This window comes from Pyrgilauda ruficollis, unplaced genomic scaffold (genome assembly GCF_017590135.1).
Source record: "Pyrgilauda ruficollis isolate IOZ18807 unplaced genomic scaffold, ASM1759013v1 scaffold76, whole genome shotgun sequence".
Lineage (NCBI taxonomy): Eukaryota > Metazoa > Chordata > Aves > Passeriformes > Passeridae > Pyrgilauda > Pyrgilauda ruficollis.
In genome coordinates, this window is record NW_024529488.1 from 2,330,992 (window position 1) to 2,344,834 (window position 13,843).

At 48.6% G+C, this 13,843-nt stretch overlaps 1 protein-coding gene across 3 annotated transcripts in view; it reads right to left on the reverse strand.

The window, feature by feature from the left end:
- The window catches only part of TDRD7 (tudor domain containing 7), a 45,617-nt gene extending 38,701 nt beyond the window's left edge, over nt 1-6,916 (reverse strand). The window contains exons 1-2 of one of the 3 annotated variants that reach the window (XM_041486416.1): nt 6,712-6,916; nt 3,741-3,965 (exon numbers count right to left, since the gene is read on the reverse strand). In XM_041486416.1, coding sequence (XP_041342350.1) covers nt 3,741-3,947 — 207 coding nt within the window. In that variant the 5' untranslated portion in view covers nt 3,948-3,965; nt 6,712-6,916. Of the gene's footprint in view, nt 1-3,740; nt 3,966-4,321; nt 5,212-5,262; nt 5,437-6,711 lie in introns of those variants that run through there. The other 2 variants (XM_041486415.1, XM_041486417.1) reach the window with 2 other exon arrangements.
- Between the last annotated feature and the right edge of the window lie 6,927 nt (nt 6,917-13,843).

Consider the following 13,843-nt stretch of genomic DNA (forward strand, 5'->3'; position numbering starts at 1 on the left):
TGCATTTATGGCTCAGTTTTGTCAGTACTCCTGCCCCCTTTGCTTTTTTCCCCATCTATTGGAACACATCATTCTTGAACCTGCAGGAGGAAATCCTTGTAAGCTCACTGTATCTCCTGGATCATTCTCTTCGGGACTGTATTCCATGAGCCTTCCAAGCAGACTCCTGAACAGGCCACAGTCTGCTCTCCCAAAGTCCTGCATTGTTGCAACTTTTGGCTTTGTTTCCCTCCTTTCAGGTTCACAGACACCATCAAGCCACAGACAGGGCTCTTCCCAGCCTTTACATCTGCAATTGTTCCTTGTTTTCAAGGACTGTGTCCAGCAGAGCACCTCTCTTCATTGATTCACTGCATGTGTCAGGATGTTGGGAGCAGCAGACCCCAGAAATATCCTGGATTGTTCATACTTGGATGTCCTGTCCCTACAGCAGGAATGGCAGTGGCCCATGTCCCCCATGCGGCTGCTAAAAGAAGGCATCATCTGCTTTGTCTGCCACTTCTTCCCACTTAAGATATTTGTAACAGATAGCCACCACGTTGCCCATACACTGGTCTGTCCACTACTCCACTACTCTTCCTGTCTCATCATCTGTCCCAAGATAGAGCTCCTGGCATCCCCACTGCTCCCAAACTTGGAAGGCCTCACAGGAACTCCTCCTGTTCACCACTGCAGCCCATAACTCCTCAGTGACCAGTGTCAACCCACAGCAGCATGCTGGTTGCATATGTGACCTGTTGCAACAACTCTCCGTGACCTTAAATGAGATCACAGCCCCGAACAACACAAAGATCTCCAGTTTCTTCTGGTTGTAGCCCAATCTGTGGACAGCCATGTACGGGCTCTTCAGAGAGGTGCCCATTTGTGCCGACTTCCACAGAAGTGTATGAGCGCTTTCCTCCAACTCCTAGCTAACAGGAGTGGATGCATGGGATGGATCACTTGACCTTTGCTCTCGAAGTCTCAATACAAAAGGTTTCTTGTCCCTATACAGTTTATCAGTTTTATAAAAGAATGTTCCCACATCTCTGGTACATTTCAGGTTTTTCCTGTCACTAATGATCTAAATATTTTTTTTTTTTTTTGCATTTCCTTCCCTTGTTCCACAGTAATAAAGTTTAACAAAGTGGTTTTAATTAAATGAATTCAGATGTAAAAAGGGATGGGGTAGATGAGCAGAACAAAGCAGTCTCCAAATTACTCCTTTTCAAGGGGCTGAATTATTCACACAGAAGTCAGAATTTTCTTAGACAAAAGTGCAACAACACACTTCTCATAAATGAATATGAGGCAAAGCAAAGTAGGGTTCCATGAAGTGATGCAACCACCTGTTGCAGGTGCACAGTATTTCAATGAGTCCCCTTGCAGTGCTTTCTGTATACTGAACTTAATTCTTATCTTCTGTGCACCCTGGAGGACATAGCTACTGCATAAAGAAAAAGTAATCAGATTTAATCTTTCCCACGCTCAAGACAGCTAAATTAGTGCTCAGTATCAAGAGGAACAAAGGACAATTTATATCATTGCCTTCCCAAGATAATGTCTGTTCAGCCTCAATTACCTAGCTAATATTCACTTTCCACAAACACTTAAGGCAGCATGTAATATGTGGCACTTTGAGATCAATTTGTATTATTTACTGCCTACTTTATACTATTCCTTTTTGAATGCATTTCTTGTAGTACATCTTGGACAGCTGACCTAGCAGTAAGGAAAGTCCTTTTAAGACTATCTAGACTGCAGCCATGATCATTAACTGCTAGCAGATCCCTGGATGTGCATGTCATTGCTGTCCTGCCCCACTGTCCACAAGGGGATTAAAGGAAGAGGCAAGGGTCTTGACATTTTGGAGGTTAGGGTACTCCAGAGCCATGAAGAGAGACTGGCTGACTGTGTGCTCTTGCAGTGGCCTTGTGCGGACTCTGAGCTATGGTATCAGCCTATAATGGAGCTCAAGTATTCTGGAGAGAGGTGAACCAAGAGAACAGGCTTATAATGACAAGAAAGCACATGGGAGCAGTCCCAGGTAGCTCAGGAGCCCACATCAGTGCATAATCACGCTTGCCACCCTCTGCTTAATGTCTGCCATGCCCACACTCTGGACAGTGGCAACAGGAGTGTCATCAAACAGCAACATGGGCTCAGTCTTTGCACCTTCCCTGCCTCCCAGGTGTTCAGCAAGGCACTTACTCTCAGCTGTTTCAGTCAGGCAGAGCACGGTTGGCACTTCTGAACCAGAGTGAGTCCTCCTCAAGTACATCAAGACCCCTGACTTTCTCCTTTTTCACCTCTAAAGCTACATTTCACTCTCTCGCAACAGCTGCCGCAAAGAATTCACTGCCCCTAGCACTATCCAAGAGTTCACAAGGCTCTCAGCACACATCGCATTAGTGGATAAAAAAGACACTCAAGGGAATGGGAGGATACCAGATTACACCCTGCAAGGCTCTAGTTAGAAACAGATGGCTATCTGCCAGAACCGCCACGAGGAAGCATTTAATTGCAGGATCACTAATGTTCCCAGACCTGAAGTACCTGCAACCCTGTTACTAATGTAGCTGCAGCTGAGGCAGGCTTTGGAGAAAAGGAATCCCAAACTTGCTTGTCTGCTGTAAAAGGGCAAATTCTGACGTAAATATGCAGAAAGGGAACCTGTTGCTTAAAAACAGCCACATTTCTACGTATTAGGACAAACCCAAGGATACCTCTCACTGTATTCTCACCACACAGCTAATGAGGGAGAACTAGTTCTGAGCTCACAGATGTCATTCCCCATCCAGCTGAGCAAACAAGGAAGCTCAGCCTTAAGTCCTCTCTCTTCAGACCTGCTGTGACAGCCACATACTGTGCCAAACACCCACCAGCTTTTTGCTCTGCCTCAGGCTACGAAGACTTCAGGAACCCAGAACCATAGCTCCATCAAGGGAGAGGCTTCAAGCTCGCCATGCAGACCTCTGCAAGTCACACAACTACACCAGCTATCAAGAGAACAGATTCTGACTTCAAACCAGGAAGTCTGGACTATTGGGCAGGGAGGTTTGTGGTCCTAGCAAGCTGCTTCCAAGGTGGCAGCCACCAGGAGACACAGGCTAGTGTAGCAAGAACAAGGAATAAGGGACAACTCTTCTACCACACCAGTGCTCTGCTAAGATCTGCTTCTCCTTCTTGATCTGTGTGATGACCCTTTATCCCTTGCACGCTTGCCAAGCTGAGGTACTTGAAATGCTGGAGTAAGGCACCTCACATTAGCACTTCGTCACCTCAGCACACATTTGCAGTCTTGTTGCACTGCAATCCATCAGGCTTATAAGCAACAGCACCTAAGAGTTTTACTGCAGGAAAAAAATGGTGCTAAACTCCACTGAGAAGAGATGATTAACACACACAAGTTAACCTTCCATAAGGTCCTAGGACAAGCCACTAGTATCTCCTCTAGTCAGAAATGCTGAGAAAGGGGCCGGATCTCCACAGTCACACAAGTGATCTTTCCAGACAGAATTCACATTTCCAGGAAAAAGCTCTGCAACTTCACACCTTTTGCATACACAATCTTGGGGCTGGAATGCAGAGGCAGGAAAATAAGCAGCACTTTGTATCTTATGTCACAGCTTCCACCTCTCCCAGAATTAGTGCACTACATGCATGCTACAGAAATCCACAGCACAAAAAGGAGATAAAGCTATGAACCAGGAACATTCTGCAAACACAAAAGCTATTTCTGAACTGTAACTGATTCTTACCTCTCCCATTTTGTTCTCTTCCATTCTGACCACTCCTGGAATACTCTCCAAGTAACCTTCCAGTGTGTCATACCCTAGGTGCCTGAAGGGAATCAACTCATTGGTCAGGGATCTGTATTCACTCTGAAGTTCTGACAAACGTATGCCATTTTTAAAGGCATGAAGAACAGCTCTCAGGGCTTTTGCAACAAGTTCTGGCTCCTGCATCTTCACCTATAACCCTGTCTGCAAAAGAAAAAAAGAAGGGAAAAAAAAGCATTTTTACATACATAGGCTAAAATCACTGGCTTTTACTATTCAAGCTCCCCCCCCAACAAACCAGAATGCAGCAACTCAGTGGCTCATCTCTGAAGACTGTGATACTTATGGGTAGACCTGTATGGCCACAGTAGTGCAAGCCAAGCATAATGTGGTAAGGAACACACAGGGCATGACAGTGTCAAAAAGTGCTGACAAAGGAGCACAGCAGCCATCATGCACAGGCTGGCTGTGCCAGACAATCACGAGAGGCCACATGCACAAAACAGGGACAGGTGCTGCTAAGCAATTGACCCACCACAGACAAGTACTGGATACTGTACCTGGGACAGGGCCATTCTGGATCCGTGTGTAACTGGGGAAAGAGAGGCACTCTGTAAAGTTGCCTGGGGGCCCTGCCAATGGGAAGCTGAACATGAGCCAGCAGTGCCCTGGCATCCAGGTGGGCCACCCATATTCTGGGATGCATCAAGCACAGCATCACAGCCAGGCAAGGGAGAGGATTATCCCACTCTGCTCTGCACTGGGGTGGCTTCATCTTGAGTGCTGGGGGCAGTTTTGGGTACCACAGTATAAGAAACACATTGAGCTGTCAAGAGAGTGTCCAAAAGCGGGCAACAAACATGGTGATGGGCTGTGAGGGGAACCTATATGAGAATGGTTGAAGTCACTTAGTCTGTTCAGTCTAGAGAAGAGAAGACTGAAGAGAGACCACAACTTCCTTGTGAGGGTAAGAGGAGCAGCAGACACTGATACCTACACTTCTGTGACCAGTGATAGGACGCAAGGGAATGGCCAAAGGGGTGTCAGAGAAGGTTTGGGCTGGATATGAGGAGAAGGTTCTTCACTGAGAAGGTGACTGAGTATTAGAACAGGCTCTCCACAGAAGAGGTCACAGCACCAGGTCGGACAGAGTTCAAGAAGCACTTGGACAATGGTCTCAGGCACATGGTGTGATTTGTTTAGTTTCCTGTGCAGGGCATGGAGTTGGATTTCAATGATCCTGTGGGTATTTTATCCAACTCAGGATATTTTGTGATTTGATGACACCTTGCTACCTGCAGGGCTAAAACTTCCGCTGAAAGTGGGAGAGGGCACAACAACCACCCCCTGTCAAAGCACCCCGCACTGCGAGGTGCGGGGTGTCCCTCTAGAGAGACCAGAGCTGCTCTGCATGCCCCTGAGCCAGCACCTGCACCAATGCCCATGTCTCAAATCCACCATGGAAACAGCATGCATCTGGGGCATGCAACGTCTTACTCACAAGCGCACAACGCCTTGACTCCACAGACTCTTCAGAGAGAAAACACAACTTAAGTCCCCAGGCACGTGATCCTCTGACACAGGGATTTTGTTCTGGCCTTCTGTTTTTTCAGCCTGTGTTGCTCATGTCTGGCAGGGCCATGGGATGCCCACAGCCTGCCCCAGGGATATGCGTCACTGCCACCTGCCAGAAGAAAAAAGACACACGAGGTTCACATCTCCTTTGGACCCACTCAGTTTCAAATGACATCGTGTGCCACAGAGACCTGTAAGTGATGTAAAGTCCCGATCATGTAAAAAAATCCCAAACACTCAAGCATTGAGAACTACAGCAAAAAATGCAGTTCTGTCTATAACTGTATTTCAAACCACATTCATTCAAGAGACATGGAAAAGCTGATAGGAAAAATTTTTTGGCTTTTTGTCTATTGTCTCTTTTAAATAACAGATATAATTTCTTATTTGGCTAACATGGCTCTTGAAAGTTCTCCTGCCTAAACTTTCTGAGTTTATCTTCCTACTCAGGTAAAATTAACAGTACATGCACTACATCCAAGAAGCGATAAAGAAAATTTAAAATAACCTGGAATGGCAGTTTTAAAAGCTGATTCAAAAGAAAAAAACTTCACTAAAAGAAGAAACTGAGGATCACGGGGGAATGACATCACGTCAATATCAGACATGTTAGTTGCATACCAATACAACAGTCGAATTATATCAGAAATAGCAAACAGCATATTATAAAGTCCATCTCCCTAAACTATATTGTGAGGAGTAGTCAGGAGGACAAGTTAAACGAGGTGACAGGTACTAGGGTACAAAGGTTAAACTGAATCCAGTCTCAACCCACACCTTACAGTCTACCCATTCCTACAGTCAGCAATTACACAGACTTGCAAGGCAGTAATGGTGACAACACCGATACATTAACAGAAAGCTACACAGCTCAGAGTAAAGCTTCCGAAGCTTTTTAAAAATCGTTTTTGAGTTAAGCTGCTTTAACGTTAGGTCATTCAGCAGTTATGACATTTTCCCGGCGGTTCACTGCCTCCAGACAGCAGGACACTTCACTAGAAACAGAGCCCGAGCTGCCTTCATCATCACTAAGTCAGCACACATCGCTCAAACCACCTCTGCCAGCATCTAAACCGAAACTTCCTTCAGAATGCTCAGAACGGATGATCCGCGCTGCGGATCATTAGCCAGGCTAAGGAAAAGAGGAAATGCGGACAGCTCTCCCGCAGGGAGTGGATGCACTCCCTGATAGCCTCGCTTTCTTCAGACTACAAACACTCCCCTGGGGAACACGTCTCCGAAGGCAGAAAGCATCCACTAACCCGCTGAAGACGGGACAGTGTCACCGCGCAGGCACTGAGGACGAGCAGCCTCCCGCTGGCTGGCAGCGCCCGTCCCTCCGCGCTATCTTTCCCCTCAGACCGCGAGAACTTACGCCCGGCGGGGCTCCACTCCTTCCTTTCCACGTCCTCCACCCGGGGCTCTCAGGCACCGGCCAAAACCTCTTCGGGCCGCCGCCGCGGGCCGGGCCGGAGCCAGGCGGAGCCGCCGCCTGCGTGCGCGGGACCAGGGACTGAGGGGCTGCGCGGCCGCTCCCCGCGCCACCGCCCAACCGGCCCGGGCCGCCCCCCCCGGCCCGACCGCCGCCTCCCCCCGCCCGCTCCGGCCTCGGGCGCCTGCGCAGCACCGTGTGGTGCCGCTCCCGGGAAGGGCCACGTGTGCCCTCGGCCGCGGGAGCCGGGCGGGACCCGAGCTGGGCTCGGCGGTGCTGGCATCCGACCGCGCCCGTGCAGCCTCAGGCCGCCGCGCCGTCTTCCCACGGAACCGGTGATGTCTCAGTCCTGTCACAAGCAGCAGCCAAAGTCGCCTTCCAGAGGGAGAGCGGCTGAGGAATAACAGCTCCGTTAGAGCGTCAAATTCTCTTCTGCGGAGAGTCATAGAAAGTTAAGGGGTTCAAAATGACCTTAATGATCATCTAGTCCCAAGCCCTTCTGCCATGGTCAGGGACACCTGCCACTAGAACAAGTTGCTCAACGCCTTATCAGCAGGCCTTGAACGCTGCCAGGGCTGGGGCATCCACAGCCTCCCTGGGCAGCTGTCACCGCGCCTCATCACCTTCACAGCAAAAAATTTCCTCTTAATATCTAACCTAACTTTCCCCTCTTTCAGTTAGTACCTGATTATCCTTGTCCTTCTGCTACAGTTCCTGACAGTACCTTTTTGGCTTCCCGATACAACCCTTCAGATACTGGTTGCAATGAGGTTTCCACACAACTTTGTTTTCTTCAGGTTGAACAGCTCTACCTTTCTTAGCCTGTCTTCATAGGGAAAGTGCTCCAGTCCTTTCAGCAACTTTGTGGACCTCCTCTGGACTTGTTCCAATAGTTCCATGTCTTTCTTAGGTTGGGGCACCAGAACTATATGCAATACTCCTGCAGATGTTTAATTAATCCATTTAAATACCTCAATTTCAGAGTACCAAAACCCACTGAATTTAGTTCTGCAGCTGGAGCTCTCTCTTGTCACCTTGTACAAAAAACACTCTGCAGGTGCATGTTCCATCAAGGAGGTGCTGGTGGGTGCCTGCCTGCACTGCCATGCACTGCAGCCCTTCTCAGGAGAGCTATGCTTGCCCAGCCAATATCCAGGTTGCTGCCAATCTCCAGGTGGTGTGCATCTGCATAGGCACCTTGGGCACTACTGCCTTCTTGAAAGCTGTAGGCCCACAGCTTCACCTTTCACTGTGTTGTCCAGTGTTCCAAGCACATGGCTGATGTGCTCCCCACGCAAGTGGTTACTAGTGATGGAGAGCCACTCAGCACCCTGTATCAAGGGACCCTGCCACCCTGCATGTTGCCCGCAGCAGCATTCCTCTCTCTGTAGATGGTCAGTTCTGAGAGCCAGACTGGAAGCAGCATCATGCCAAGCTGCGTGGTCACCGAATAGTGGAGGTCTGCCAAAGCCAGAGGCCGGCCCCACAGAGGGGCACATGCCAGGACAGAGGTGGAGCTGCTGAACCTCACAGGGTTCAGCAAGGGGCCTGCAAGGGGCTCCCACCTTCTACTATGACTGCTGCAGCCTCCACAGACTGCTTGCCGCCAGAGTCCAGTATCCTCTGACAAAACATTTTTAGAAAATCCACACATGGATGGTCCAATGTTTAATACAAAGTTTATTCATTTGAGGCTATTTTAATTTACAAGGGCTTTCCATTTAGTAGGGTGATACAGCAGTTACAATAAACATGCACATTAAATTTTGCAGACTGTAGCATTTCCAGTATTTCCAATTGCAAAATCATAATACAGTTGTGAATCTCCTAAGTGGCCTCTTGAATATGAATATTGTTATAACACTGTCTTCAACTGCTAGGAGGGGATATGTGTGCTGCAGCCAGCTTAGAGCTGAAGCACTCTCTTTAAAGGTTCTTTGTTAATAGTTTTTTGACATTTTTGTACTTAATTGTGCAAAATCTAGCTGTCATGGCTAAAATAAATAAAACGAGGTTGTAGGCTGAGAGAAGTTTGTACAGAGCAGGCTTCCCGAGGCCTTGTAAACAGTACCTACGCCACTGTCCACAACACTATCCTGGTCCTTGAAAAGCAGGTCTTACTTTTTTTTTTTACTTTTCCTTCTCTTGGTCAAATGTGGCCATAATTTTGTACAGAGAATTGTTGGACACACTTACTCTATTTCAAATGAGATATTTGCAGCACTAACACAATGATGTAGTGAGAGAAATAGGGCCCAGGTGTGAAGGCCTTGAGAAGCAAGAAGCATAGAGAAGTACAGGCATGGAGTGTGACAGGATGGTGTCACATAAACTGTGGGAAAAACAGGAACTCTTCAACATGTTTTCAGGGTTAGAGAATCAAGGCATTACTTTATTCTGCCCAGGATGTTTTTCCGACCAGGATGTGCAACAGAAATTATTTCATCCACACATGCCTGGATTGTGCAGTGAAAATCATACCATCACACATGGTTTTTACCAGACTTTTCACATATTTATACATTAAACCCCAAAGAAATTCACATTCATTGGTCTTAAATGACACAATTCTTAGTATTCAATTTCCTGTTGGCTATTGATCACCTTTGATGCTAATTGCATCTTCATTCTTCGTTTCTCTTAACAATCTCTTCCCAGTCCAGGTGTCTCCAACTGCACTAGATGTTGTAATGTTCATTAATGTTCATTAATGGTCGTCAATAGTTATGGTTTATCTCCTGTGTATCTTCTGGCTACTTGAAATCCACAGCTGTTTGGATCATGGAGATGCGCCTGGGGAACAGGATTGTTTGAAGAGAAACTTCAATAACTTCCCCCTGGGCAAAGGCAAACAAATCCCTGACCAAAGTTACATAAAAAAATTTAAAAGTGGTATAATTTCCAGCAATTGCACAAAGGTTTAGGGTGGGGTTTGGTTTGCAAAGGCTGCTGTTGGCCCTATGCCAGTCTGAGCAGGTGAATGGACATGTTTACCCAGGGCACAATCTCCCGCAGGCTTGCATTTCCAGGACAGACAAAATTCTAGACCAAACGAGTTTCACAACAAAGACCTCATGCAGCTTGGTAATCAGATACACCACCAGTAATAGGTCTGATTGAAATTTTGTGCTGTGAGAAAGGCACGTGACGCAGCTGTGAGAGCAACTTCTTCTCACAGTGCCCCAAGTACACCATGGTTATGGTTTGTTGGACTGCACCGGACTAAAACCTGCACCTCCCGGGCAGGTATCCAAAACTGCTGTGAGTGACAGTGCAGTGCTCATTTTCTTTGAAGCTACAGCAGCCATGAGAACCCCAGCCGACCTCAGGATAGGGTAATGGGCAGGCAGACATAGGAGAAGAGGACCTTGAATGCTTTTTAACATCAAAGTTTTAAATGGGACTTCCGCATTTCTGTGGCACATGACATCTCCACAATGACTGGAGATGTCCAATAGGTATAGAATTCCTGTGCCTTTTTCTGGCAGGTGGCAAGGATGTCTTCTGATTCTTTGAAGCTCGGTGCACCAGCTGCAAAGTCTGTGAAAGGATAAGATACCTGCCTGGAACAGTGAGGAAAAGAGGAGGCTCCTCTAGAAGTCTACTTATCATTCTTTACAGTTACATCATCTTTGCAGATAAAACACAGGAGTCTCAGCATGCAATGAAGTCTGTCCTGTTGGATAACAGTTACTGCAAGGCTCATAAGGACCAGAACTCCTGAGGAAAAGGCAAGTGGTTCATTATGAGCATTAGGGTGTTGCAGAGGTTTTCTGCCGGCATCGTGGTGCATGTGACTCTGATGGCTTGGATAGATGCAGAACTGCTGGACAAGGCAAAAAGGCTGCTTGGCAGACTACTGTAGTCTACATAGGGCAAGGTCACACCAAGCCATATCTTTTTGTTCGAGGTTGAGCTTCATGTTCACATGCCCATCCTCTTCCTGTCCATTTTCTGAGGTGATTTTCAGGCAAATAATAGTCTCAAATTTCTCAAAGTCTATTCTAATGCATCCATGGAAACACATACGAAAGGACTCTGCCCTGGCCACATAATGAATAGGGCTGGTGAGTGTAGATGTGCATTGGCATTGGCTGGTCACAGCTGGGACTACTTCTGAATGTTTTGTGTATCCTTTGGATCATGGAGAAAGAAGAAGGGATTCTTAGCCTCCATGTGGTCATATTGCACATGTGCTGTGTGTCTGTTTGAGTTCAAGCACAGAAAAAATTGCCTATTCAAGATCTGACATTGCTGGATTGCTGTTTTTATCCATGCTGACTGTGCAGCAGGGACACTGTCTGATTTGTAAGCAGGAGTTCCTGGGGTAGGAGAGCTTTCCCTCAGAAGGAGAGGCCCTGCCTGCAGTGGCTCTGTGTTGAGCCAGCTCAGCAAAGGTGCTGGGTGTGCAGCAGAGGAGGAGGAAGAGGAGGGGGAAGGATGAGCTGGAGGGCACTGTTGGAGGGGTTGCCTGGTTTCTAGTGCCATCATCCATTGCCCATATTTTCCTGGGCTGTGTGGGTCACCTTGGGACAACTGAGAAGATGCCTGACACTTGAGAAGAAGCTGTTGCTGCTTAGCAATCTCTTGCTTTTGTTGTTTTTCTGCTTTGATTGCCGTGTCTTGATTGTGAGAAAAGATCCTTTTTGGAGCTGTTGTTTGCTAATTTCAGAGGCGCTGGTGAAGTCCCCAAGTTTCTCTTGCCCTGCTCCTGTGCAAAATGGTCATCTCTGATGTTCCTTGGGTGCCATGGCTAGCAAGGCAGCAGTGCTGGCCCCATGAAGGGCTGCTTTTCAGACTGTGCCACCACCTTATAGGCAGAGCTGAGGTTTGCAGAGTATCGGGTGTGCACTTTTGCAGAGTGAGTCTGTGTCTTTCACTTGTGGATTACCTGAGATGTAACCTTGTGGCATCTTCCATGTGCATGGATGTTCTGAGACCGTATGGAGAGATGGGTCTCTTTCTGTGCTGCAGTGTGGTGGTGGAGATTGTGGTTTGTGAATACCCAGGTGCAAGCCACAGTGCTGTAGCACAGAGATCCAGAACTGGTCTGTGGGTCTGTACTCCAGAACAGAGACAGACGAGCCTTTACCTTTTTGGATGCTGCCATAGCTACCCTGACAGCTGATGTGTGTGTTGAGGGTGGTGGCTGTGTGCTGGTGGCTGCCCTTTCCCTCTTGCCTGACTTCTGTGTTGCAGTGTCAGTGTTTGTGCCCCTTCTCGGCGTGCTCGGAGCCAGGAGGCAGCTGACCGTGTTTGGGTGAACTGAGATGAGGGCTGGAGCTGCAGTTCTGCTGGGTTAGCGGTACATGCTGCTTTTCAGCCCCGTTTGAGCCTCTCTAATCCCGCTGGCTTAGTCAGCTGCTGCCCCATCATTTCTTTCTGTGTTGTTTTCGGCTGCCCTGGGCCGTCAGCTGACGGTGGTGAGAAAGTGTTTGCTGTTGCTCATTGTGGCTGTGCTAAGTCCTCCGGAGCTGTGATTGTGGCAGTAATCCTCTGCAGGGGGAGGACTCCAGCCCGGGCTGGGTTGGAAGCCAGCCTGGCACTGAATGGAAGTGGCAGTGGCGTGCCACTTCCACGGTGGCATAGCTGTGAAGTGGCCCAGAGCAGCTCAACAGCTTAATCCTGCTGCAGTGCCTGCCGTTTCTGGAGGATCCACAGAAAGCAGGCATGTCCTGCCCCACTCACCTGCATGAATTCCATGTGCCATCCGGGGTCTGGGTGCTAGAGGGAGAGAGGAAGATGTGCTTGGGGCACTCATGAGAGCAGCAGCCAGCCTCAGATTTTGTGCCTGAGAGCACAGTGTTCAGTAACCTTCCTACTGCTTCTCCCCAAAGGGCCCTTTGCTGTGGCTGTGCTTTCCTGGGTGTGCTTTTTGAACAGTTCCCCAGATGGTGCTGACGGAGTGGGTGGGTGCCCTAGGAGAAGAGGCAGCCTTGGGGCTGCAATGTGGATCTGCTGGCCTTTGCTCTAGGCCAGGGCTCTTCCCAGGGGCAGGAGACATTCGTTGTGTGTGGACTGTGGCTGTAGCAGCAGCTGTTTGGACTTGCCCAGACAGTACCTTTGAGAAGTGGGGAGGTGGGTGGTAATGGCAGCAGATCGAGAGGTTCTGAAGCCATGAGGAGGTAGGTGTCAGGAAGAGGGAGGAAGCCAGAGGAACTGGCAGCAGCTGTGTGAGCAGTGGAAATTTGGAGGTAAGAAAGATGTGCTGAGTGCAGCAGGTGAGGGAGTGAGGCCAGTGACCCAGCAGGAGCAGGGAGACTCGAGATGGGCCTTTCTGTGTGCACCACAGCTCTGAATGTCATGAGAGTGGACTGAGTGGACCCCTGTTGTGGTCCTGAGAAAGCAGGGTGGAGGTACAGTGGAGAAAACTCGGTGCTGTGTTTTGTTAAAGATACTATTGTATAGAGGACAGAAGGACTAAGCCATCTAGCTGCACAGGAGAGATTTGTTCTGCAGTTCCTTCCACCTCAGGTCCCCCTTAAGCCATCCACTCTGGGACCTGGTCTTCAATCCATGCAGACTCTGCCCCACCAAATTCTCTGAGCTCATGCATGCAGGGCCTGGCTCTTGGGCTCTTGAGGGCTTTGCTCCCCACCTGCATCCCAAACAAGACACCTGGTGTCTGTCTGGGGTTGTGCCACCACAGTACATCACTGTGCCCCCGTGCAGAGTACTGTGGGGCCTGGCCTTTAGCCATGCTGGGCCATGAATTTCAGGCTCTTACTTGACACGACATCTTTCACACTGTTTCCTCAGGGGAGGCAGAACTTTGCCATCAAGGCTGCCCAGCTCTCAGCACCCCTGGAGCTGGCCCTGGAGCAGTGCTCGGCTTTGTTCTCCACTGCTGTTTCTGTGGAAAGCTGTGGCTTGGCCCCCATGATGTCAAATGTCATGGCTGTGTGAAACATTATTCCTCCATGTCTTGGTTTAACCCCATCTGGCCACCAAGTGCCACACACAGCCACTCACTCACTGCCCCACCAGTGGGACTGGGGAGAGAACTGGAAGAGCAAAACCTAGAAGACTCTTGGTTTGAGATAAAGACAGTAAAATATGGAAAACAAAAGCAAAT